Raw genomic sequence first — 26,588 nt, forward strand, 5'->3', positions numbered from 1 at the left:
GACCTGTCCACAGGTAAATGTCTCGCATCCCCCACCGCCACCTCCTAGGTCCCCAGTGAGCTGGTGGCTGAATGGTCATACGTTCCTTTTGGCTGGCACGGGATGCTTGGAACTGTACGCGCGGACCTCGGAGTGGCCTGGGTGGGAGCTAGGGGAGCGTCCCCGCGGGGTCCAAGAAAAAGGGAAGGGGTGCCAGGAGCCTCTCCCGGCCGGCCTCCTAGAACTGCCCGCGCGCTCCCATCGCGGCGCCCCCGCCTCTGCCAGAAACCAGCCTTCTTAGAAGGGAGGGGGTGGGGGGGAAAGTGTGAATGAGAAGTTGGGGGCGGAGCGCGCGGGGGAGGGGCCGCTGCCAGGAACGCTCGGCCACGGCTGGCGCCGCGCCCGCCGGTCGGGCAGCCTCGCGCCGCGCTTTGTCTCCCTCTCGGTGAGTCTCGGCGGGTCCTGGAGGCCCCAGCTCCAGGCCCGCCCTCGGCCGCCCGCGGCCCCTCCCTCGCCCTCCGCGCACAGCCTTTCAGTGCAGAGTAGTGACTAAACATTACAAGAAGACCGGCCGCGCAGTTCCAGGAATCGGGGGGGCGGGGCGTGCTGGCCGGGTAAATACCCGCGCGCGCGGCCTCCGCGGCGGCTTAACTCCGACTCTACTCTCGCCTGCTCTTGCCACCGCTGTCTCTCTGGGCTCCCGGACGCCCCCTGCCCGGTCCAGCTCTCCGCTGAGGTCCCTCGCCCAGGTCCTTTGCATGATCCACCCAGGAGCGCGCCTGATCGGTCCTGGGAGCAGCGAAGCCAGAGGGGGCGCACGCACGGGGAGCCCCTTTGTAGACTTCACGGCTGCCAACATCTGGGCGCAGCGCGAGCCACTGCTGGCCGCCGCCTCGTCTCGGGGACCATAGGAGGCGCAGCCCCAAGGCCGGAGACTTTGCTTCGGGACTAGGTAGGAAGGAGGGGCGCGGTGTGGGGAAGGGTGGGGGCCTCGGTCCAGCTCGGGAGCTTTTCCCGGTTTCTCCTCCCCTTCCCGGGTCATTCCCGGTAGGGAGGGGACGAGGTAGGGGGTAGAGCGGATGAGAACCGAAGATCCCGGGTTCCCGTAATACTCAGACTGGGGCCCTCGGGCTTCTCCTGTCCCCTCTCCCGCATATCTCGGGTTTGGCACCCCCTTTTTTTTTCGTCCTCGCCACTGAGGGCACTGGACTGAGCGGCGCCCTGAGCGTCCCTAGGGCTCTTGTATCTCTCCCTATCCTGGCCGCGCTCCTGGAGACCCAACTTCCACGCGCGAGTTTCTCTGGGCGTCCTCCTAGGGAGAGCTGGGGAAGGGACTGTCTGGGGTTGGTCGGCAAAGACGGAGGCCAGGAGAGCCCAGCGAGGTGGCCGGGTCTGAGACACAGTCTTCAGCGGGTCAAAGGGGTGCCCCAGGCGCTAGGCGGTGGCTGGAGGGCCGGGCACGCTGGAGGGTTCCGGGCACTCACGCGCCTCGCGCTTTGCTTTCTGCAGCCCCCCGGGATGCGGTAGCGGCCGCTGTGCGGAGGCCGCGAAGCAGCTGCAGCCACCGCCGCGCAGATCCACGCTGGCTCCGTGCGCCATGGTCACCCACAGCAAGTTTCCCGCCGCCGGGATGAGCCGCCCCCTGGACACCAGCCTGCGCCTCAAGACCTTCAGCTCCAAGAGCGAGTACCAGCTGGTGGTGAACGCCGTGCGCAAGCTGCAGGAGAGCGGATTCTACTGGAGCGCCGTAACCGGCGGCGAGGCGAACCTGCTGCTCAGCGCCGAGCCCGCGGGCACCTTTCTTATCCGCGACAGCTCGGACCAGCGCCACTTCTTCACGCTGAGCGTCAAGACCCAGTCGGGGACCAAGAACCTACGCATCCAGTGCGAGGGGGGCAGCTTTTCGCTGCAGAGTGACCCCCGGAGCACGCAGCCAGTGCCCCGCTTTGACTGTGTACTCAAGTTGGTGCACCACTACATGCCGCCCCCAGGGGCCCCCTCCTTCTCTTTACCACCGACGGAACCCTCCTCTGAGGTTCAGGAGCAGCCACCTGCCCAGGCACTCCCCGGGAGTACCCCCAAGAGAGCTTACTACATCTATTCTGGGGGCGAGAAGATTCCGCTGGTACTGAGCCGACCTCTCTCCTCCAACGTGGCTACCCTCCAGCATCTTTGTCGGAAGACTGTCAACGGTCACCTGGACTCCTATGAGAAAGTGACCCAGCTGCCTGGACCCATTCGGGAGTTCCTGGACCAGTATGATGCTCCACTTTAAAGGGCAAAGAAAGGGTCAGAGGGGGGCCTGGTTCGGTCGCCTCTCCTCCGAGGCACATGGCACAAGCACAAAAATCCAGCCCCAATGGTCGGTAGCTCCCAGTGAGCCCAGCGGAAGATAGGCTTCTTCCTCAGGCCCTCCACTCCGCAGAGTGGGGCAGGCAGGACCTGGAACGCGTCTGAGGGGAGGGGGGAGTTGCCACCTGCTTCCCCTCCCCCAGCTCCAGCTTCTCTCAAGTGGAGCCGGCCTGGTGGGACAATAGCATTGACAAGCGGACTCTCCTCTCCCCTCCCCTTCCTCCACACCCCTCCTGCTTCCCAAGGGAGGTGGGGACACCTCCAAGTGTTGAACTTAATGAGAACTGCAGGGGAATCTTCAAACTTTCCCACCGGAACTTGTTTGCGCTTTGATTTGGTTTTGATCAGCAGGCGCCAGGCCTGGGGGAAAGATGGAGGAGGAAAAAGGGTGTGTGAAGGGTTTCAGGCTTGGCCAAAGAAATAGCCACTCCCACTGCCCAGCCTAGGTGAGGGGTGGTGGCTCCCGGCTCTGGGGAGAGGCTAGGGGTGACCTGAAGAGAGCCATACTGGTGCCAGGCTCCTCTCCCACCGGGCAGCTAATGAAACCTCCCAGATCCCAAAGTCCTCTGGCACCCCAGACGCCTCCTCCCCATTGTGAAGAGGCAGTAGCATTGAGAAGGGAGATGGATAGGGCTGGTTGGTCACCTTTTCCAACGCCAAAGGGAGGCAGGTCAACAGATGAGCCATCTTGGAGCCCAGCTTTCCTTGGAGCAGATGGAGGGTTCTACTTTGTTTCTCCTATGTCGGGCTAGGAGACTTGCCTTAAATGCCCTCTGTCCCATGGATGGGGATTGGCACACAAGGAGCCAAACACAGCCAATAGGCAGAGAGTTGAGGGATTCACCCAGGTGGCTGCAGGCCAGGGGAAGTGGTTGCAGGGAGGAGACCCAGTCACTCAGGAGACTTCTGAGTTAGCGCTGGGGAAGACATTGGTCAGTCCTAGGCACCTCTTGGTCAGTAGTTCCGAGGGCCTCCAGGCCCTGCACAGCCCTCCCCCTCTCACCTGGGGGGAGGCGGAGAGCGATGGAGAAGCCTTCACATGCCGCTCACCTCGGCCTCACAGGAAGGTAGCAGCCATGGAATTACCTGGAACTGGTCCTGTGTTGGGGAGAAACAACAGTTTTCTGAGTTCAGGTATGGGGCTGGGTGGGGCAGCTGTGTGTTGGGGTGGCTTTTTTCTCTCTGTTGTTTTGGATAATGTTTACAATTTGCCTCAATCACTTTTATAAAAAGATCCACCTCCAGCCCGCCCCTCTCCCCACTCAGGCCTTCGAGGCTGTCTGAAGATGCTTGAAAAAACTCAACCAAATCCCAGTTCAACTCAGACTTTGCACATAATATTTATATTTATACTCAGAAAAGAAACATTTCAGTAATTTATAATAAAGAGCACTATTTTTTAATGAAAAAAAAAAGACTCGAGCCTTCTTGCACCGCTTTCTCTTTCGCTCGCACTCAGTTGGGGGGCGGGGGGAAGCCGTGCCTCTCAGCTCTGAGATAGAATCAGATGAGTCCTCACCGTCACCTGCAGCCCTCCCGTGTCACCGGCAAGCCATGACAGCCACCTAGGTTGTTACCGATGGGCAATTCCTGCCAATCTGATTCAGCTCTGACCAGAATATGCAAAGCAAGTTTGCGAAGGAAATGCCGGCTTCAAAGGGCTTAACAGAGAGCGGGCTGTGCTGTGGTCAGGAGCTGTTAGAGGCTCCAAGCTATTAGCGTACACTCTGGCTGGGCTGCTTGGCAGGGAGGTGTTCCGAGAAAGTCTAGACTCGGGGTCCTGAGGGTGACTGGTGACGTCAGCTCAGCGTCACAGACGTCACAGCATGAGGGGGGAGGGGTGATCTCCATACAGAGCAGGAAGGCAAATGGGGTCCTGGGACAGGTGTTAATGGCTTTCTGGCCACACATCTTGTCTTCTTAAAAGATCCTACCTGGGCCACGTACCACCGGCCAGGCTCCTCCAGGGAAAACACTTAACTATTCATCCTATATCTGGGCACTAAAGAGGCTGAGTCTCTCAGGCATGAGACACAGCTGTGTTTCAGCGTGAGCAGGACTCAGCATGACTTGGGTTCGTCATTTCTGGTGCCTAGAGAGGTGATCTGTAAATATTTATTGAGTTTGGGGCAGATGAGGGTTCAGGGAAGTTAAGCAACCTGCTGAGGACAGCACCAGGAATGTGGGAACAAACAAAAGGTTGGTGCTTGGGGGCACTGGATCTCTCACGCTGTCTCCTAGTGAGGCAAGTGCCTAGTCTCCTTCATACACTCGGGGTTAGTGGTAACTGTTGAAGTTCTGTCTTTCCCTCCGTACAGACCTGAGGAGCTCTGAGATGAGTGTGATCTCCAGCCCGGAGACGCCTCAGTTTACCTGCCTGATACTCAAGTGCCTGAAGGTGCCTGAGCCTCCTTTGGGCCCTCAGCCCCTGATAAACAGCTGCTCCTAGAGTCAAGTGTTTAAAAGGCCACTGGAAGAATACACAAACCGTTGGCTTTCCCATTTCCTGGGCCTCAGGGCTGCGGGAGGGGTTGGACTAGGGGCGGGTGTGATCCAGAGATAAGGGGTTGGAACAGGCATGAGACCAGACAGCAGGCCAGACCCGCACTAGATGGACTGCCAACTTGGAAACCAGGACTGCAGACTAAGGCACGTTCCCATCTCTCCCAGAGTCCCAAGCGTCTCTGGAAACCTTTCTGTCCTGAGGTCCGCCCAATGGCATCCACCTGCCACTTGCTGCAGAGGGCCACTCTTGTGGCAATTGCAGCCTCCACAGAATCAGGGAACCTAGCTGTGCAGTTGGCCCCTGTCCTTGACCCAGAAAGTGGCCGTTTAGCCACGTGTCGTAGACACAGGTCCCTCTCTCTTGCCTACCTCCTGGAAGGCAAGATTTGGTTTGGGGAGATGAGACTCAGAACAGAGAAGAAAAGGGTTTGTTTTCTCTGCCTGCAGCTCCTAGCCTACCCCAGCCTTCTGTGTCTCCAGCTCAGATCACAGCCTGGGGCCAGGCACACACCAGGAAAACTAAAACAGTAACCTTCACAAGAACAGAGCAACTTAACCTCACAGTGAGCTAGTGCCCACAGTGAGAAGCTCTCTCCATCTTCCTCTGGCCAGTGTTTCTTTTTGTCCCCCTTCCTCTCATCTCTGTTACACAGGCCATCTGTGGCTCAGTCTTTTCTTCTCCTAACGGGGAACCTGGGTACCGGTTGCTCCTGACTCCAAAATGCTTCCTAAAGGGATTGCAGGGAGAGTAGGGCAGGTCCGTGTAATTTGAGCAGCAGTCAGTGAGGAGGCTGCCCTCTACCTCTGAATTCTATTACCCTGCCTCTAGGACTAGAATCCACCCAAGAGGCCCTCATTTTCCCTGCTGGTGCTGCTTTGGACTGGCCTCCTGAAGACTTGAGCCAGAAATGGTAAATTCAAGGCCTGCTTTTAGGATAGGGAGGAAGAGAGGCCACAGACGGGGAGCTAGCGGTGGAAAATAAGCCCTCACGAAGTGTCCTAGCGTACAAAATGAGTAAGGATGTCAGGGAGGGGGCACCGCAAGGTAGTCAGGGCAACGAACTGGAGGACTTGGCCCCCAGAAACGCTGGCTGGGTAGTGGTAGGGGGCAACATGCGCGGGGACCGAGCGAGGCTCAGGTGGGTAGAGCCCCGTGCTGCACCCCGCCCGTCCTCCTCCTGTTTCGGTCTCTGCGCTTCGAGCCGCCCTCTGCCAGGAAGAGTCACTTCCCGGCCACCGCGGGAGCCCGGGAGCAGCTATGCGAAGAATGTCCGCGCTGAGCGCAGGGAGGGCGGTCCCTTCAGACCCCGCTCCCAACACGCCCACTCCACAAAGACACGCCTCCGACACGCCCACTCCCGCGGAGCGCCGTCGCCACGGCAACGGGATTACAGACGCAGAGCGCTGTTTATTCTCAGCCCAGTGCCAGGAAACTCAGCCGGGAGGCGGCCAGGCGCACCTCCCTGGGTGGGGGCGGGAGGGAGCCCGTCATTGGTCACAAGGGTCACTGACCCCTCCGGGAGACTACACAGAAAGCTCCGACTTCCCTCCCGGCAAAAGATGGTTCGTTGTTTTCTGGCCCCGCAGGAGCCGAGAACACTCACTAAGCTAGTGGAGCAACCCCACCCCCACCCCCTTCCTCAGGGCCATTCAGGGAGCTCCTTGCTCCCTTCCTTTGCCATTCACCCAATAGTCCACTCAGCAAATATCTGTCCAACACATCCTGTGTTTCAGGGAATCTTCTAGGTCCGGGGGATTTAGAGTTCAGCAAGATGAGGCCTGCTGAAGTTAGGCTCCCCAGTGCTTCCCAGGGAGTTAAGTTTGAGTGAAAGAAAGCCAACAATAAACTAGTAGGCGCATAAATTAAGTAGTGACTCCTATTTTGTGTTGTCAAATCAAGTGTTCGCTACATAGCCACATAACCGCAACTTGGCCATGGAAAACCACTGGCTTGTTTTCGGGTTAACCCCCAAAGTCTGACAAAAGGGACAGAACCATCTTCAGTCAGAACACGTGATCTGATAAACTAAGGCGCTGAATTCCAGGACAACCCTTCCAGGATCATGGAAGAGATTCCGCAGACTATCGGAAACCCTTTCCAGTCTGCTTAGCCTTCCAGTGCCTCCCGGGCCTCCTGAAGGCAGAGAATCATGACTGGTCACCGGGTGTGTAGACAAAATTGCTGGATTCCTGGACTCCAGCCACACAGCTCAGTGAATCAGATACAAGATCCGCAGTCCGAGAATCCCAGGCCCTCCTGGATGACCCACCTGCTGCTCACTTTGGGGAAGGCAAGCCTGTGTTTCAGCTCTTCCTGGAAAGGGGATTTCCTCCTAGCACCTTGACTAAGCCCAAGCTGGGAAGTGAAGTGCAGAGGGAAGTCCTGGAGTGCACCACAGCTGTGGCAAGTCTGGACCCGTCATGGAGCACTCGCGTGCACACCCCAGGCCCCAGACCCAGAGGGCCCTGAGCCCAAGGACAGCCAGGGGCTGTGGAGGAGGATGGTCCATCCTCCTCAGCCCTGAGCCCTCCCAGCTGTGCTATGCTGGGAACAGGCCAGGCGTTTGTGAAATCCTTGGGTGAGCCTGACCCACTCTCATGAGGACGGCCTGTGGAAGCTGAGCTGGGTGGGGGATGGGGGGCTGTTCCCAGAAGCAGGGAGAACTCTGGACTTCCCACTCCTGAGCTCTCTGGATTGCAGCACAGGCTTAAGCAATTGCTACAGCCTGGAAGGCAGCTTGCAGAGAAAGAAGCGGAGACCCCAGGCTTCTCCAGAATGAAGCCGGGGATCTGAATGCAGACATTGTGGGCCAGCCAGCTGTAAGCACCTTCAGTAAGCACAGTCATCTGTAGAACATACGCTATTTGCATCACGGTGACCCCTGAAGAGGTCAGAGGACACCTTGTGGAAATCCATTTTCTCCTCCAATCGTGTGGGTTCGGATAGAACTCAGGCTTGAATGTCAGGCTTGGCAGTGACACTTTCAATGGCTGAGCCATTTCACTGGCCCTAGAAATAACCAGATTTTAAAAAGTCATATCTATCTATCTATCTATCTATCTATCTATCATCTATCTATCATCTGCCAACTGTGGTGGTGTAGGCCTTTTAATCCCAGCACTCAGGAAATAGAGGCAGGGGGATCTCTGTGAGTTCAAAGAAGGCCTACAAGGTGAGTTCCAGGCCAGCCAAAGCTATACACTGGGACCTCTTCTCCAAGAACCATAAGTAGATAGATAGGTAGATTGATAGACAGTTACATTTCAAAATGTTTTTACTGTTTGTGTATATGGTATGTGTATCCAGGGGCTAGAGGCTCACACAAAGTTGGGTCTCTTACCTACATGTTTTTGTTTGTTTTTTGTTTTGTTTCTTGAGAGGGTTTCTCTTGTATCTCTGGCTATCTTGGAACTCACTCTGTAGAACCAGGGTGGCCTTGAACTCAGAGATCTGCTTGCCTCTGCAGAGGCAGCCTCAGATTGACCCCATGCACTCCCCCCCCACACACACACAAAGCAACTAAACGTATACTTCCTTCCCTGTGACAACAGGACATTTTCCTGACTTCAGGCTCATGGTCTGAAAGGGGAAGCAGAATGAGAGCCGAGAAGTACCCTGAAAGGGAATGGGTTTAAAAATAAAAGTTTACAGAGTACAGCTTGGGGTGTCCAGGAGGAAGTGACCTACTGTGGCTTCCCAGAAGCAGACACTGAGCTGAGGCAGTCAGCAGGTGCTCTTTCCACGTGCACGGGGCGGGAGGCGAGAGAACCGGCACCCGAAAACACAGAGCAGGGAGAAGAGCAGGAAAGGGGAAACCCGGGAGAGCTTGGAGAACCTTGGTATGTCCCAATCGGGCACATCTATGCCTCTACATCATGGTTCATCTTCTAAAAATACTGTTTCTGTCATGGCACACACACGGCCCAGCCCATGGAGTCCACGGAGCTGGTTCCTCTTGGCACTCTCTACCAAGCCAAATTTCCAAACCCTCCGGGCTGGAAGTACAGCAGAAAGCTTGCTTTTGCCTCCCCGGCTCCCCTACTCCATTCTGCACCGAGAGACAGGTTCTCCCAACAAGGTGACCTCCTCACCTGGGGACCACCCGAGTGCGCATCCTTTCCTGTCCAGCCTTCCCTTCCTAAAGCTATGTCCTGTCCTTCTGGTCACTTCCCCCGACAGCCACAGCCCTGGAGATCTCTCAGGACTCCCAAATGTACAAACTGCAGCATTGACGCCTTACCAAAGCGCAGGTATTCTATGCCAAGAGCACAGCACAGTGCTAAAAAAAAAAAAAAAAAAAAAAAAAAAAGTCAGGTATCGAAAGGGTCAGATTTACAGGGCTATACATCCTAGCCCTTGGGAGGCTGAGGCAGGAGGATTGCATGTTGCAGGCCCATCAGAGCCACATAGCAAGACCCCGCCTCAAAAGAACAAATAAACCAAAGAGGTAGGGCTCCAGTGGTAGGGCGTCTGCCAAGCATTTGCGAAACCCTGGGTTCACCCTTCATTATTAGGGGGTGGGGGAGGAGACAGAGAGACAAACAGATATTAGTAGGTTATCTCGTGCCCAGGTAAGTTCAGAATACCACATTTTTCAGGTGAGCATCTGTAGGGTTTGGACCTACCATCCCGTCACAGTCAAGTCCATGAGTTGACTGAGAATCCAGATCCTCCGCGCAGTAGCTTGCACCTGTGTGGATCACCTCCATTCACACTACCCAGGGGGCTCCACTCAGCAAGCCAGGCCATGGCTGGGTCCATGTCCCTGATGCCTTGGTCAGCCTCAGGGGGCAAGCCCTGCCCTCCTGGACCTTAGATGAAGGCCGAAGAACTCTCAGGAGGGCTCATGGGTGTAAGAGGGGTGGGGGGGACTCAGCTGCTTTCAACAGGCAAAGAATCTACACTCCCCACCCACCCCCAGCAAGGGCTCTAGCCACTCATTATCTGGGACTCAGCCCAAAGCCCCAGGGAACCCCAAACCCCTCCAAGTTATTCTTTCTCAAGACTAAGGCTTGGAAAATGACCTCTAAATTCCTCTCTGTTCTAGAATCCCAGAAAATGGTTGGAGGGGGAGAGGCGCTGGCTGGTCCCGCAGGAGGTGGGCTGACCTCCAAGTATGGTACCCCCAATCATTCACTGTGCTTTCAGAATCTCTTGGCATCTGCTGAAAAGGGGTCTGGCAAGACAGTCGCCCAGTTAGCATAACCCAGGAACAGGGAGGGCTGTGAGTGGCCATGGGGTCTGGGTTTCCTCAGTGGCCATCACAGGGCCAAAGTTTGACTCATAGCTCAGCAAGGACCCTGAACAGCCTTGAACCAGAGCCCTACAGTGTAAGGGTTGGGGCAAAGGCCCAGATGAGACCTTCCCCTGGGTCTTCTTCTAGGCCTCTCCAGCATAAGAGAAGAGGCCAGAAGTTCAGCTGAGGGGCCATTCACAGGAAGAGACCCTATGCCTATATACAGTATGAGACCCGTGCTGTCAATCCTGAGTGAAGAAAAAAAAAAAGCAAGGCCCTGGGGTCACCAGGCCAGACTCTGTGGCTGGTAGGAGAGCTGCCTGGACAGCAGCCAATTCAGAGAGCCAGATGCCAGGCAGAGGTTGCAAGCCTCTGGCAGAGAGATGGGGAAGTAGCCAGGAATGACAGAAGTTCCCGGAGGCCAGGCAAGGCATAGAGGTGTTCACGTTGCTGCACGCACAACCGTTGCTCAGCACATTCTGAGATCCTGTGTCAAGATGACAGGCAGACAATGCACTCACTGTATGGGGCCTCTCCATGGGCAAAAGTGGTTGTGAATCACACTCTGTGTGCAGGACAGCCAACCTGAGACACCAGCCAGCATCCAAGATGGAGGCTCCGGTGGGGATCCAAGCTTGGCTCTGGGGAGGAGAAAGCTGGCTCAGACCAGGATCAAAAAGGACCTCAGGAGTTCCGGGGAGATGGCCCAGTTGGTAGTGGGCTTACCGTGCAAGCCCGAGAACTGTGTCACCGTCCCCAGCTCATGTGTAAACAGCCAAGCAGGCACAGCACTCTTCACATAGAATCCCAGAACTGGGAGGGCAGACACAGTGGGACCCCTGGGGTCATTGGCCAGAGAGTGGGGTCAAATCAGTAAACTCCAGAGTCAGTGAGACACACAGTCCCCACCCCAAAAAGGTGGAAGCCATGTCTTTATGTCTTTAATTCCAACCCTTGTGATTCGGCAGATCTCTACGAATCCCCCGACAGCCCGGTCTACACAGTGAGTCTCAGGATAGCAAGAGTTACACAGTGAGACACTGTCAAAAAATAAATTAAAAAAAAAAAAAAAAGGAAGTCAGCTATGTTGGTGTACACCTTTAATCTCAGCACTGGGCAGGCAGGGGCTAGCCTGTTCTACATAGCGAGTTACAGGTCAGCCAGGGCTACATGATGAGAAAATAGTAGTAGTGGTGGTGATGGTGATGATGATGACGATGATGAATTGAAGAAGGGCAGCGGCGTTGTTCTCTGCCCTCCATACTTGTATATGTACGTAGGCACCCAGGCACACATGCATGCATGCACGCACACACGCATGCACGCACACACATCTCAGTTTAGGCAGCAAGAATTAAGGACCTGAACCAGGCCGCTCAGTCTTGGGTGTGCTGTTTACATCTCTGGAAGATTCCATTGGAAACAGATGAGACCTGTGGGAGAATGTCGCTGGCCCTGGTCTCCTCTTGGCGGATGGAGGGAGAAGATAGGTCACCATGCCACAGCCCTCCTTGGCCTAACCCTGCTCGTCCAGCGCGTGTTGTTTATTCTCCAAACAGCCTTGCAGCTGTGCTTCTAATGGAGCCAGCTCTTTTCTCAGTACTCGAAACATGTAACTCACTCAACTCTCCAATTGCCCTATGAGCTAGTGCGCTCTCTCTCTCTCTCTCTCTCTCTCTCTCTCTCTCTCTCTCTCTCTCTCTCCCTCTTCTCTCTTTCCTCCCTTCCTCCCTCCCTCCCTCCCTCTCTCTCTGAGACAGAGACTTACTGCATAGCCCTGGCCTTCCTGGAACTTACTCTGTAGACTGAGCTAGCCTGGAACTCACAGATGTCCTCCTGCTTCTGCCTTTAGTATCCTGGGGTTAAAGGCACAGGTCGTCAAGCCCAGTATTTGTCCTCGTTTTATTTTTATTCTTTTATGTACTTATTTTTGCCAGAGTCACGTAGCACACGCTGGACAGGAACTTACTATGGGAGCCAAGGCTAGCCTTGAACTCAAGATCCTCCTCCACCTGCCAAGTGCTGGGATCATAGTGTGAACCACCATATGGTTCTTGTTGCCTTTGTTTTGGAGACTGCGTCTGTATTTGTACCCCTGGCTGGCCTGGGACTCCATATGTCAACCATGAAGGCCTCGCTGAGCTGATGACTATCCTCCTGCCTCAGCCTTTGGAGTACTGAGATTACAGATGTGAGGCACCCTGCCCATCTTCTGCTCATGCTTTCAGTGGAGTAAATGGGGGATGGAGAGACCGGATATCCAGCCTAAGGTCACTTAAGCACACAGAGGGACCCAAACCAGGGTAGTATAGCTTCAGCGTTTTCACCAGAGTATTTACTGTGTCACGGGGCCCAGCCCACCCTGGGCCTGGTGATAGGCACAGGAGACCCAAATTGGCAGGCGGTAAGTCCAGAGAGCACAAAGGCACATGGGTTCTGGGAGTGTCCCACACCCGTGATGGCTCATGACCTTCAGCAGGCCTTTGGGGTTGTCAGCAAAACCTGCCTTTCTGGCTGTGGTTTGGATGGGACAACGGTGGAAATTTATGACCAGTAACAGCATTTCCTAGGGACCCAGCCAGATCCAGACAACCCCTGCATCCCTGTCCACAGGGTATTCAAACGCCCATCCTCTTGGAAAGAAGTCCTGCTTCTTCTGAGGCAGCTTCCTGTCTGCAAGGAGAGAAGAAAGCAGCAGAACATCCTTCTTGATCCCTTCCAAGTCTCTGCATCACGGCCTGATGCATTTCCTTCTTGTTTGCCTTCCTGGACCTGTGTGACCTATTGTTACAGTACCAGTATCCAGGGGCTGCCCTTGTAGACTAGAACCAGCTGTGGGGACGTAAGACAACAGAAACTCCTTCTTCCCTTTCAAGGTCAGAAGTTCAAAACCCGGTGTGGTGCTGGGCAGGACCATCTGGCTGTCTTGCCCAGCTTTTGGCAGCCGTTGGGAGCCCTGGTGTACCCTGGCTTTCGGATGCCAACCACTCCTGTCTCACCGGTTCCTTCCACGTACGACTGTCTGTGTGAGTGTGAGGGCAGAGGTCAGCCAGAGATCTACGCCAAGCATCTTTCTCTATCCATCAACCTTCTTCCTTTTGTGTATGGGGGAGGGTAGACATTTGTCGTGGTGCTCTTGTGGGGATGAGAGGACTTTGGGAGTCCCCTTCCACTGTATAAACTCTGGGGTTCGAATTCAAGTCGTCAGGCTTGGTGGCAAGCGCCTTTCTCTGCTGAGCCATCTTGTCGGCCCCTGATAGCCATCTTATTTGTTTGAGAGAGGCTCTTTCACTGAACCTGAGGTTTACCAGTTGGCTAGAATATGTAGCCCACAGACCCCTGAGCTTCTCCTGTCCCCACCTCCCAGTGCCAGGGTCACAGGTGTGCACTACCATGCCTCACCGTTTACATGAGAGCTGGGGATCTGAACTCGGGTCCTCATGCTTGTGCAGTAAGCACGATACCCATTTCTCCAGCACTGCATTCTCTGATTAGAAAGATACTAGCCATTGGCTTAGGACAAAGTCAGCCCAACACAACCTATCTGTAAAGACCCTCCAGGCTGCACATGACTGCCCATGTAGGCACGGGGACAGCACCAACCCAGAAGAACCGTCCTGTAGGATCTTTGGTCAAGATTTCCTGTCAGGGCTACAGAGACAGCTCAGCAGTTAAGCAAAGCTGGCGATCTTTTGGAGGACCCACGTTCAGTTTCCAGTACTCATACTGGGGTGAACCACCTTTAATCCCAGTTTTAGTGGATTATAAACCCTATTCTGGGGGCTGGAGAGATGGCTCAGTGGTTAAGAGCACCGACTGCCCTTCTAAAGCCGAGGTCCTGAGTTCAATTCTCAGCAACCACATGGTGGGTCACAACCATCTGTAATGGAGTCCGACGCCCTCTTCTGGTGTGTCTGAAGACAGCTACGGTGTATTCATATAAATAAATAAATAGATAAATAGATAAACAAACAAACAAATAAATAAATCTTTTAAAAAAATAAAAACATACCCTATTCTTCTCTCTCTCTCTCTCTCTCTCTCTCTCTCTCTCTCTCTCTCTCTCTCTCTCAAGCCAGGCTCAGTAATATACACCCACAGTCCCAGTAACCAACAAGGCGGAGACAACCAAAAGGGAGCTCAAGACCATACAGTGAGAATCTAATGCTTATGAAGGCAGGAGAGAATCACAGAGAGGCAGGCACAGAGATGCTTTGCAGGGGGACACCCATAAACATCTACACTTGGGAGGAGATTGTGAGTTCAAGGCCAGCCTCAGCTATTGTCTCTAAGCCTGCTTCCTGCCTGTATTCTATGGAGGGACAAAGTCTTCTTTTTACATCTTTCTATGTCTGAAAGTTACACTCTTTCTAGTTCTAGACAAGCCTCGGGTACCCAGGACAGGCTGAAATGGTGTCAAGGGACACACAGGCAGGTAGCTCGGCCGGCATCAGGGAGAACGCAGGCATACACACATCTGCAGCCTGCCTGGCATGGCTGGCCCTGCCCAGACATTGCCTCACCTCGCCACAGGGGTGCTTCCTGTGTTGTTCTGGTGCGGAGCTCCAGTCTTGGCAGCCTCAGATGACCCTGCACAGCGACATCAGCCTCCAAAAGCGGAGCTCCCTCAGGCAGAGGGAAGGAGGAGGAACCCAGGAGCACTACACAGGAAACAGACAAAGCCACACTTCTGTGACAGTGTCGCTGAGAGCAAAGTCAAGGTGACCATCAGAGCCAGCCAGACCTCTCCAAAAGCCTGTCTGATGTGCTGTGGGCAGCATGAGGTGGGGCTCTCATCCCTTAGGGGCTCCTGTTGAATCCAGTTGGCCAGGCTGGGTAGAGCGGGGCCCAGGAGGCTCAGGGGGTTCGAGAGCATCATTGGGGGAGCAGGCTGGAGAGACGGAACAATTGCTTCTCTTCCAGAGACTCATTTCCCAGCACCTACAAGGTGGCTCACAACAGTCGGGGACACAAAGGTCTAATTCCATTTCCAGGGGATCCAAGGCCCTCTTCTGAGTCTGGGTCATACCTGGTGCACACGAGCAGTCTCATACACAAACAAAATAAAATAAATAAATGTAAACCTGTTTTGTTTTGTTTTGTTTTGTTTTTGAGACACAGTCTCTCTACAAGTTCCTGGCTGTCCTGGAACTCACTATATAGACCAGGCAGGCCTTAAACTCACAGAAACCTGCCTCCCTCTGCCTCCCAAGTGATTAAAAGCATGTGTTACTACTCTTGGCTAAATTTATTATTTTAAAGCATCTTTTAGGGGACTAGAGAGATGGCTGTTGTTAAGAACACTGGCTAGGGGTTGAGGATTTAGCTCAGTGGTAGAGCGCTTGCCTGGGAAGCGCAAGGCCCTGGGTTCGGTCCCCAGCTCCGAAAAACAGAACCAAAAAAAAAAAGAACACTGGCTATTCTTCCAGAGGACCCAGGTTCAATCCCAATACCACAGCTCACAACCATTAGTGGCTCCAGTTCCAAAGGTTCTGGCACCCTCATGCAGACATTCATGCAGGAAAAAGAAGTCAATACACATTTTAAAAAAGGTTGCTTTCAGGGGTTGGGGATTTAGCTCAGTGGTAGAGCCCTTGCCTAGGAAGCGCAAGGCCCTGGGTTCGGTCCCCAGCTCGAAAAAAAAAAAAAAAAAAAAAAAAAAAAAAAAAAAAAAAAAAAAAAGTTGCTTTCTTTCCTTCTTTCCTTCTTTCTTTCTTTCTTTCTTTCTTTCTTTCTTTCTTTCTTTCTTTCTTTCTTTCTAATAAAGCAACTTTGGAGTTGGAGAGATAGTTTCTTTGCAAGCACGAAAATCTGAGTTCTAGTCCCAGGATCCCCTTACAAAAGGCCAGGCATGAGACTCTCTCCAGATGTTCAATGCTGAATCTGAGGATATGGGTGTAGCCCCACTGAGGCTACACTACTATCAGACCTGTCTCAATAATAAACAACCAAGGGTTGGGGATTTAGCTCAGTGGTAGAGCGCTTGCCTAGCAAGCACAAGGCCCTGGGTTTGGTCCCCAGCTCCGAAAAAAAGAACAACAACAACAACAACAACAAAAAAAAAAAAACACCAACCAAACGAAAAAACCGGGTGTGGTGGATTTGTATGTCCCAGGGCTGGGGCAAGACTCTGTCACAAATAAAGGTAAGCAAAGCCTGAGAGATGGCTTAGCAGTTTAGAACACTGGCTGTTCTTCCAGAGGACCCAGGTTTAAATCCCAGCCACAACATGGCTGCTCACAACCATCTGTAACTCCACTTCCGGGGATCCAGTGGCCATTTCTGGCCTTCCTGGTACCAGCCGTTCACACAATACAGAGACATACATTCAGGAAAAGTACCTATACGCATAATAAATAAATGAATCTCTAAAAAGAATAATAAAGGGTGAGTGAATAGCAACTGAGTGATGACACCAAGGTGGTCCTCTGGCACCCACAGGTACATTCACATGTGCGCAGGCACACACACACACAAACACACACACACACAAACACACACATGGATGCACACAAACACTTGCACACACACAGATGCACACTCACACACAGGAATATACACACACTTGTGTGTGCGCACACACAGATACACACTTACACATACACACACTCATACACACTCACTCACACACTCACACAGAGATGCTGCACACTCACACACATGCACACACGGATGCACACACACACAGATGCACACACAAAACACACAGGCACACACACGCGCACACATAGATGCACATACACATGGATGCACACACACATGGATGCACACACACACATGGATGCACACACAGAGACACACACACACACACACACTCATACACACTCACACACTCACACAGAGATGCTCCACACTCACACACATGCACACACACGGATGTACACACATACACATGGATGCACACACACAAACACACACACATGGATGCACACACACAGACACACACACATACACACACTCATACACACTCACACAGAGATGCTGCACACTCACATGCATGCACACACACGGATGTACACACATACACATGGATGCACACACACAAACACACACACATGGATGCACACACACACATACACACACACACACACACACAAGCACGCATGCCTATAGGAGCATCATTTACATCTGCATCCTTGAGCTTGGCAGAGAGGCACAGGACCTCTATGTGACCTTGGAGAGCTGACAGAAATTCCCTACAAGCTTCTCCTAACCAGCCTACACCCGCCCGGTAGCCCTGTTTCCGCTCAGTCTGTCCCTCACCTGTAGGTCAGGATGCTGACAAACCCCTGGCCTGGACAGACTCTCTGAGGGAATCCAGGTTTGGCTTCCAGGGCCTGGGAAAATAGGAAGTGACAATACCCAAAAGATACAGGGTTATGCCCTCCCTGAAGCACAGGAAGGGGACCGCCCTGCCCCCACGGTACCCACAGCCACTCTACCCTTCCAGGGACAGGAAGTCAGCTGAGTACCAAGCAAGCAGGTGTTAACGACTGAAGTGGGAGGTGGCACCTGGCGGTCAGCTGGGCCACCGCTGCTGTTCCTGGCTTTGTTGTTTCCCACACTCAGAAGGCCAGATAGAGTGGGGGTTAGAGCCTAGACTTCTACCCGTTTTGTCTCTTCCCACTTCTGAGATTCAGATCTCAGATCTGTTCCCTGCGTTGATCCTGGGGATAATAACTCCTACGGCCAGGCATGATAGTGACTGACAGGTGGTGAGGCCAGTGTCACAATGTCACAGAGAATGGCTCCAAAGCCCTCCTGCTAAGGTTGGAAGTGCCCCTGCTCCTCCTTCCCCGCCCCCAGTAGATTCCCACAGCCAGGCACAGAAATACCTCCCTCTACTCTGCAACACCATACTGGACGCTGGCAAAGGGATGTAAGGCCTTGATTCACAAGGGGCCTCTCCCCCAGGCCTGCCCAATCTCAGGTTTGCTGCCAGGGAATTGCAGTAAATGAGGCCCGCCCTGCTTTACCAGGGACTGCTGCTTTCCCAAGTCTTGGCTCTCACAGAGGAGGTTGACATTCAGAGCCCCTTCTCAGCCCAGGGTCATTAATCCTGCACTCCCGGGACACAATGGTCTTTGAAGTCATTTCCAGGGGGCTGTGTCATCCTGGCAGCCCAGGCTGCATAGGACAGCTGAAGCTGCAGCTAGCTACCTTCCAAGGGCGAGCTGCCCTACTCCAGCCAGGTAACCTGCCCTTCACAGACCTGGACCTCATCCCGGGATCCCCGCGGGTCCCTGACAGCAAGTTAGATTTTCCTCTGGAGAAATGTGGGGTTCAAGGTAAACCTGGAGGGAGGTTCTGTCAAAGGCGTCTGTGTTCACGTCTTCATGCCCCCCCACGCGTGCACATATACACACACGTGCACACACTCGCACACAAGCACAAACACTCACACTGACAAAGGGTGGGGCCGATTCATCCCTGAGCGAGATGGAGGAGAAGTAGGTGGGGCACCAGGAAAAGAGAGTCACATTCATGGGAGTGCAGAGCATATGACACCAGCAAGCTATTTTCATCACAGTCCCCTGAAGGCAGATCTGACTGATTCCTGGCTAGTTGTTGAAGAAGCTGGGAGGTTTGAAGAGGTTAGCAGTTGGTGGAGGGCAGGGGAGGGGCGTGAGTGCGGAGTGAGGTGGATGTCTCTGCAAATCCCACTCTGGTCCTGATGGGTTGGTCACAAGGGGCTTGCACTGACCAACATGGGAGGTCAGCATCTCTACAGGAGGGAGAGGAACACGGGCTTTTGTTTGTTTGTTTGTGTGCCCTCATGTATGCGTGCACACCAAGCTTGCATCTGGTGCCTTGGAGTTCAGAAGAGAGCATGAGATCTCCAGGAACTGGAGTCCTAGATGGTTGGGAAACACCACGTGGGTGCTGCTAACTTGACCTTCTTTTTTTCTTGAGACAGGGTCTCTCTATGTAGACCAGGCTGGCCTTGAACTCACAGAGATCCTCCTGCTTTTGCCTCAAGAGTGCTGGGACTAAAGGGACCTGGACTGGATTGTTTTTTTTAAATCTTGTAATTGTTATTATGTATGCCTGTGTCTGTGAGGGATGCTTGTGGGAGCCAGCACTGTCTCCTGCATCTGGAGGTTCAGAGAATGACACTGTGACGTCAGTTCTCTGTTGAGTGGCTCCCAGGGGTTGAACTCAGGTTGGCAGGCTTAAGTTCCAAGTAAGTTTACCCACTAAGCTCGCTCTGTGGTCAGTTTGGTTTAGACAAGGAGGGTCTCCCTGTGAAAGTCTGGCTGTCCTGGAACTCACTATGTAGGCCTGGCGAGTCTCAAACTCATATAGAGGTCCATCTGCTTCTGAAGAGCTGGGATTAAAGATATGCACCACTTTGCCCATCCCTATTTTGAGATAGGTCTCCTGTGGCTGGCTGGCCTCGAACTCACTACTAAGTGATGACCTCGAATTCCGGTTCCTGATCCAGGTTTCTCCACCTCCCAGAGGCTGGGATTACAACCCTTTAACACAAGGCACATGTATGGATATCCACAGGACCCAGGGCATCTCCCAATGCCTGCCTAGGCGGGCGCTGGTCCCCCAGCCTAGGTCCGTGGCCATGGTAACTGCTAAGCTGTTGCTCCAACGCCTCGCCACGTTGGGAGCTGAAGGGAACGCGTTCACACCCGACCAGGCCGCCAGCTGCGAATTCCTCAAGCCTTCCATCAGCCAGGCCAGCCCCGACGGGCTTCCTCGCAGGCTGTGAGGTCAGCGCCCGCCCCACCCGCCTGGAGGCTGGCCCTGCGCCGGGAATCCCGATCCCGGGTCTCTATTGCAATCCCCTTCTCCGTGGTCTCTGCACCCGGGTCCCCGCCTTCGCCACCCCCAGCGTGCGACGCCAGCCAGCCCTCGCTCCCCCATCCTAGCTCGCATCTCGCCAACTCCGAGCCTCGCTCCTGGCTCTGCCTGCAGCCCCTTCTTGGTCCCTGCAGCCAGGCCCCTATCGGGTGCCAGGGTCGCAGCAGCTTAGTGTGCCTGCGAGCTGGGACAGCCCCTCCCGCCCTCGCCGCCCGACCCGCCGGGCCCTATTTCGGGAGCTGGCACTGCGGGCCGGGCAACCCTGCCCGGAAGGAAAGCTATTCTGGGCAGGGCCGCCGGAGTAGCTGCGACCCCAGGGCTTCCCGGCAGGGTGCGTGCTGGGGACAGAGGGCACGCTAGGGCAGGGCTCCCCTCCCTCGCCACCACCCCACCTTCCTCTAGGGCCGCGCCTACACCCTCTCCTTTTTTTTTTTTTTTTTTTTTTTGGCTAGACCCAGGACCTTTCCTAAGTTAGAACATTCTCTGGTCGTGAACTGAACATCAGGTGTCCAGAGCCTTCGGTCACCGGGTTCTGTCCTCCAGGTCCGCTGCATGCTGGGTCTCTCTGTGCTATCTGTGGTCTAATCTTTGTACGTGCCAGATACTTGCTCTTCCTAACTGTACCCGTCGTCCCCTCCGCGTGTCAGTAGAGTTTGACGCTCAGTGACCAGAGTCCACTTCCAAGTATGGCTCCCATATAAGTAATCCTGGATTCCCTGGCCAGTCAGGATTCCAGGGATTCTCTGGGGTTCTGAGGAGATTAAACCATCTGCCATATCACTGGAAAGCAAAATGGCTACCCAAGACCAAGCCAAATGCATTCCAGAGTATTAGAGGCCAGTTACCCACACGGTCCCAGCACTCGGGAGACAGGGACTCGGGTGGATCCACTCAGGCAGATCTCTGTGTGTTTGAGGCCAGCCTGGTCTACAAGAACAGCTCCAGGATAGCCAGGGCTGTTATGCAGAGAAACCCTGTCTTTAACAAACAAGACAAATAAAATTCACCATTTCAACTATTTTAGTTTATTAAGAGACTCGGTCTAACCTAGGATAACCTTGAATTCACTAGGTAACTTCTGATCTTCCTGCCTCTACCTCCCCAGTACCGGGATCACACGCATGTGCAATCACACTTGTTTCATGCAGAGCTAGAAATGGAGCCCAGGGCCTTGTGCTTAGTAGGCAAGCCCTACTCACGAGGCTAGCCCCTGCCCTCTGGCAAGTGCTTTCCATAGTCAAACAAAGTATTTTGCCCCGTGCACTTGGATGGCAACCTCAGTCACCTGACTCTTGTTAGAATGCAGGCTCTAATCCATCAGCTCCAGGCAGTCATGCTACATCAGCAACCGGTCCTGGTGTGCCCCTCCCGTCGGTGCCTAGGACGGCACACTGGACTTCACACATGTTAGGCATGTACTCTTCTTCTCTAGAGCTGGCTGAAGAGTCCCCAAGGCGGTCCTGTGAGCACATCAACTGGTCTTCAGCCGAAAGTCCTAAACTCAAGAGGGATGATATGGCCATTGCAAAAGCAGAGTGACCGTTGGTCCTCAGAGTGAGTCCGCAGTAACCAGGGCATGGGAGCCCCTCCCCTGGCCTGGAAGTTTCCATCCTTCTCCTTTTGTCTTTGCGGTACGTATGTGCGCCCACCTGAATGCAGTGCCCACTCAGCCCAGAAGGGGGCGCCGTCAGAGCCTCTGGAACTGGAGTTACAGACAATCCTGCGTGCCATGTGGGTGCTGGGAATCAGAAAATGAACCTGTGCTAAACTAACATTGTTACTCTGCGCGGGGACAAAAGGAAGTTCTAGATGAGCTAAAAGGAAGACCCTTAAGGCAGTGGCTCGGTTGGTAGAGCACTTACCCGCTATGCAGGAAACCCTGGGTTTGATCTACGATACGTATGCTAATCTCAACTCTGTGCCAGAGGAGGAGGTGGCGTCGGTGGCAGCAGAAGGGGAATCAGAGTTCAAGGTTAGCCTAGACTACGTGAAGAATTTGAGGTCTGCCTGGGATGCTTAAAACCTATCTCAAAATAAAACATTTAATGTTGTAGTATATGGGTTTTTTTAAAAAAAACTGGCTAAAGATCTGATCTCCGGGGAGGGGGAGGGAGGGGAGGGGGGGAGAGAGAGAGAGAGAGAGAGAGAGAGAGAGAGAGAGAGAGAGAGAGAGAGAGAGAGAAAAGTGTGTTTTGAGGGCCCAGGAAGAGTGGAAACTACTTTTTCCCAGGGAGGGCCCTTTCTCTTTCTCTGTCTCTGGGTGAGCCTGAACAGGTGTCTGGAAACGCACAGGGCCCAGCACCCTCCTTCTGAATAATCAACATGCACTTTGACCTTTGGCTCCCTCATCAATAAGGAATTAGCTTTCTCACGGACTAGTCAGAGCCCTCATTCTCCACGATAGGGGGATCAATGGGCCATTAATTACAGCGGAAGTTACCAGGGATGGGCAAGGTCCTGCCGCGGGCGGAACTGCGCAGGTGCAGCGCGTCCCAGCTGTCTTCAAAGCTAGAGAGTGTGTGGAGTGTGTGTGTGTGTGTCTGTCTGTCTGTCTGTCTGCCCTATCTGGGGATTGGGGGGGGGGGCAGGTAACAGACCAGGAAAGGAACGCAACATGAGAAGCTGGTTGGTCCCTATCTCTGTGGCCGGAGCTTGGCTCCCATTCACTCCCTGGGCTGGTACATAAACCGCTGGTTTCATTTCAGGATGGGCATTTTTCAAAGACGTGTACAATGAGTAGAGTTCTGGTCTTATTTCCAAGAGGGAAAGAATGGGAGGTCCGGGGCGGGGGGGAAGGAGGGGGGACTGGGAAATCTCACCCGGTCTCACTTCTGTTTTTCGGGTCATAAACACTGACTGCCCACATCTCTCTGGCCTCATAACTTCCTCCAAAGAGCCATTTGCATGTGTCTCACTGAAATTCCGGATGGTACCTTTCCCCCCACTCCTCCTGAGGCCCCCAAAGGACCTCAGAACATCACTGGGGAACCAAAGGGCGGAGATGGGCAGTATATGACAGCGTCAACCGCCACAGCCTTCCCCAGAGTGATTCACTCTTATTCAACAGACCATTCAACCAGGCCGTTTTCCTAGAATGTTGCGACAGGGGTATTAGGGTTTTCCCAGAGATTTCCACCCTCGATTTCCCAACCCTGAGCCCCCTCACATGGAACTCGGGGTGACCTCCCCCACTGTTAAGTCTGGGTACTTGCCCTATGAACTTGACACCCAGTCCATGTGTTTCCCCATAAGCGCAGAGCTCAGCCTCCTGGGAGTAGACCTACTGTGTACCCCGCTTCACACGCCCTCAGCTCTTGTCCTGTGATTTTGCCCCCTTGCTTTGACTTTGTTTAATGACAGATGGCTGGAAATTACTGAGCCGTTATGAAGAAACAGGAAGACGGGAGTTTTATGTTTCTCAGTGAAAAAGAAAACCGTCCAGAGACACCCCTCCGACCTTCGTGTTCGTTGAGGGGGGGGTCTTTTCTTTTTGATTTTTTTTTTCTTTTTCGTTTTTGAGAAAGAGTTTCCTCCTGTAGCTCAAGATGGCCTGGAACTGGCTAAGTAGAGGAGGCTGACTTGTGCCATCCTGGTCCTACTTAGTCTCCTGATGTGGGACTGCAAGTGTGATCCTTACAAAGAGGCTTTTCCCTCACTTTGTTGTTTTGAACAAAGACGGTCTCTATGTAACCCTCACTGGCCTGAAACTCTACACAGACCCAATTGGTCTTGACCTCGAAGACATCTGCCTGTGTCTGCCTACCTCATGCTAGCATCATTGACTGAGCCCCAGTAGCTAGTTTCCTTCCCTCCCTCCCTCCCTCTGTTCCTTTTTCCCTTCCTCCCCCCAACCTTCCTCCCTCCCTCCCTTCCTTCCTCTTTGTGTATTATAGGCATGGTCTATAGCCCAGGCTGGCCTCAAACTCGCTGTGTAACTGTGTGGGCCTGAGCTCCTGCCCTTTCTCTCTGGAGTGCAGGAATTACAGTTGTGCCCCCTCCACGCCCGTTTATCCCGCGCTGAGGCTTGAACTCGGGACTCTCTGATGGTGGGTAAGCTCTCTACCGTGTGAGCTGTGAGGTTTCTGCCTCTCCTTCACTGCAGAGCACGGTCTTCAGCACCAGATCTGAATGCTCTTAGGCCAAACGGTCAGGGGGCTTCTTCCAGTGTGACAAAGCCTCCATCTTCCTGGCTCTTCTTGGTCTCCAATCTTCCCAGAGGTGTGTGGGACCATGAAAGGCAACCCTGGTTCCCGGTTGAGCAAAGGCTTGAAACCCCAGTGACCCAGGGCCCATCTAGTCGCAGCCTTCTATAGGTTTGTGACCATCAGGCAACACGCCAAGCCCCTCCACAGGTCATGTAGGCTCCATTATAATGAGGTACCCAAAGGCCTGGAGGCTTAGCCAATTAACTCTTCTTCCCAGACACTTCCTGCAAAAGGTATTTAATCTCAGGCCCACCCTGAGAAGTGGGGTATGGTTTTACTTATCCACTTTCCACCATGACAATAAATGCCTTAAAACCATGGACTGCGGGGTTGGGGATTTAGCTCAGTGGTAGAGTGCTTGCCTAGCAAGCGCAAGGCCCTGCGTTCGGTCCCCAGGGAAAACAAACAAACAAACAAACAAACAAAAAAACCCAAAAAACCAAAAACAAAAAAAAACCCATGGACTGTCTCTTTTCATCGGGATCCTCTGTGGAGAGCCTTAGAGAAGCCTTTTGTCTACAGAGCCACCATCTAATCTCCCGCAGAAGGCTTCCCTGCGCCCCCAGTAGTGGTTGGCCCGTGCTACTTCAAGCCAAGGACTATCCATAGCCAGCGCGTCCCCCTCTTTTCCCCCTAGGCCCGGGCTAGATCCAGTCCCGCAGGCCCCCACTCCATTCTCAGCTCTTCCGCAGCTCCCAGTGGCACCTGGATGCCCAACAGCCTGAGAACCAGATGCCCCCGGCCTCCTTGCAGACCCGGGGACCCCTGAGCCAGTTCCAGCTGTGTCCTGCACCTCAGACTGTGCTTCCCCACTCCTGAAGCGTTGTCCTAGGGCTGTCCTAGGGCGCGAACACCCACCCAGCAGGGGCGGCGGCAGGGTAGAGTAAGCGTGGTTCAACTTCCCGCGTCCTGCCTTCCCGAGGGGCCAAGCCCTGTGGCGGAGCAGACAAACCCTACAGAGGTGTATCCAGTCTGCTCACAGAAGGCTAGTCATCGCACCGTCCTAGCTGATACCTGATTGGCTTCTGCTTTAGCCCCACTGGGCCCAAGATCTTCCAGAGGACTCGGACATTCTGTGGTGTTCCCTGAAACCATGGCAGGAATCCCACTGAGGGGTCCCCTTCCATCCACGGCGAGTCCCTCTGGGCGACAGCTCAGGAAAGAGAGATTGGAAGCTGAAAAACTTTTAGAGGGAATTTCCCCCCCAAAAGTCCATGGAAGTCTGAAGTGTGTGGGGGGGGGGGGCGCGTGCGTGCATGCGTGCACACAGAACAGAACAAAAACTATAGATCTGAAAAGGGAAAGTGGGAGACGAGAAAACGGGAGTTCCGGGGGAGGGGGGGGTTCCACAACCCAGCCAATCAGAAAATGTCTTTGAGAAGAGAGAGTCTGTATGAAGTACTGAACAAAACACTGATAGTCAGGGACTGAGAGAGCAAGCTTCAGAGTGATGGGAAGAGATGAGGGTCAGGGAGGGGGCAAAAATGGAGGGAGGGGGAGGAGGAAGGAACAAATAAAGAGAAGGGAGAGGGAAGAAAGGGAGGAAGGAACAAAGGAAGGAAAGAGGGAAAGTAAGAAAGGGGAAAGGAGAGAAAGAATGAACTAAAAGTGAATGAAGAGCAGAGGGTGCTGCAGGGGGAGGATGCTGCAGGGGGAGGGTGCTGTAGGGGGGATGCTGCAGGGGGAGGGTGCAACAGGGGGAGGGCGCTGCAGGGGAGAGGGTGTGGCAGGGGGGATGCTGCAGGGGGAGGGTGCTGTAGGGGGAGGGTGCTGCAGAGGGGAGGGTGTGATTAAGCTTCTAGGAAGACAAAAGCAACAAGAAAGACTAAGGGCTGGCACAAGGAGCCCCAGACAGGTCCAGTGTGGGATGAGAAGACTAAATTGCTTCAGATGGCAGAAGAGTCAAGAACAGAGCGAACCCTCACTGAGCACGCTCTGAACACGCACAGAGAGGGTCTGCCTGGTAGAGGCTATGGCATCTTTCTACAAGGGAAGTGACTTCAGTGTCACCCACCTTAGCTTCTTTCTGCATGGCAGGCATACTCAGAAGGAAGAAGGGCAGGGGAGACTGAGAGGACACTGAATCTCAAGGCTCTGCACCCACTAGGGGCTGGGCTGGATGGACCCCCCTGGGACAGGTGGGCAAGAGTATCTCTGTGAGCTCAAGGACACCCTGGTCTACACAGCAAGTTTCAGGCCAGCCAAGGGTGCGCAGGGCAAAGCAGTCAAGACTGAATGTAGAGTACAGCTGTGAGATAGCCCAGTGGTATAGAGCTTAGCTGTGAGATAGCCCAGGGGCATAGAACTTAGCAGTGGGATAGCCCAGTGGCTCAGAACCCGTGTGGGAGGAACATGAGGAACTGTTAGGTAATGCCAAGCACGTCCGTCCCTGCTTGGATGCCATGGGTTACCAGACAGCCGTTGTGTTCCTCATTCTCATCAAAACAGAGCCATAGGGCGGTCTCCGGTCTGCAGTGGCCTGAGGTAGGCATCA

At 54.0% G+C, this 26,588-nt stretch overlaps 1 protein-coding gene across 1 annotated transcript; it reads left to right on the plus strand.

Annotated features, from left to right (window-relative positions):
- Positions 1 to 333: 333 nt before the first annotated feature.
- Socs3 (suppressor of cytokine signaling 3) lies at positions 334 to 3,734 on the plus strand. Its single transcript, XM_032913720.1, has 2 exons — positions 334 to 931; positions 1,489 to 3,734. The coding sequence occupies exon 2, from the start codon at positions 1,577 to 1,579 to the stop codon at positions 2,252 to 2,254; it is 678 nt and encodes a 225-aa protein (XP_032769611.1). The 5' UTR covers positions 334 to 931; positions 1,489 to 1,576; the 3' UTR covers positions 2,255 to 3,734.
- Positions 3,735 to 26,588: the final 22,854 nt, after the last annotated feature.

The sequence above is a fragment of the Rattus rattus genome, chromosome 9 (genome assembly GCF_011064425.1).
Source record: "Rattus rattus isolate New Zealand chromosome 9, Rrattus_CSIRO_v1, whole genome shotgun sequence".
In the NCBI taxonomy this organism is placed as follows: domain Eukaryota; kingdom Metazoa; phylum Chordata; class Mammalia; order Rodentia; family Muridae; genus Rattus; species Rattus rattus.

Coding starts and splice junctions, on each gene's coding strand:
- Socs3 (XM_032913720.1), top strand. CDS start 1,577: ATGGTCACCCACAGCAAGTTTCCCGCCGCCGGGATGAGCCGCCCCCTG.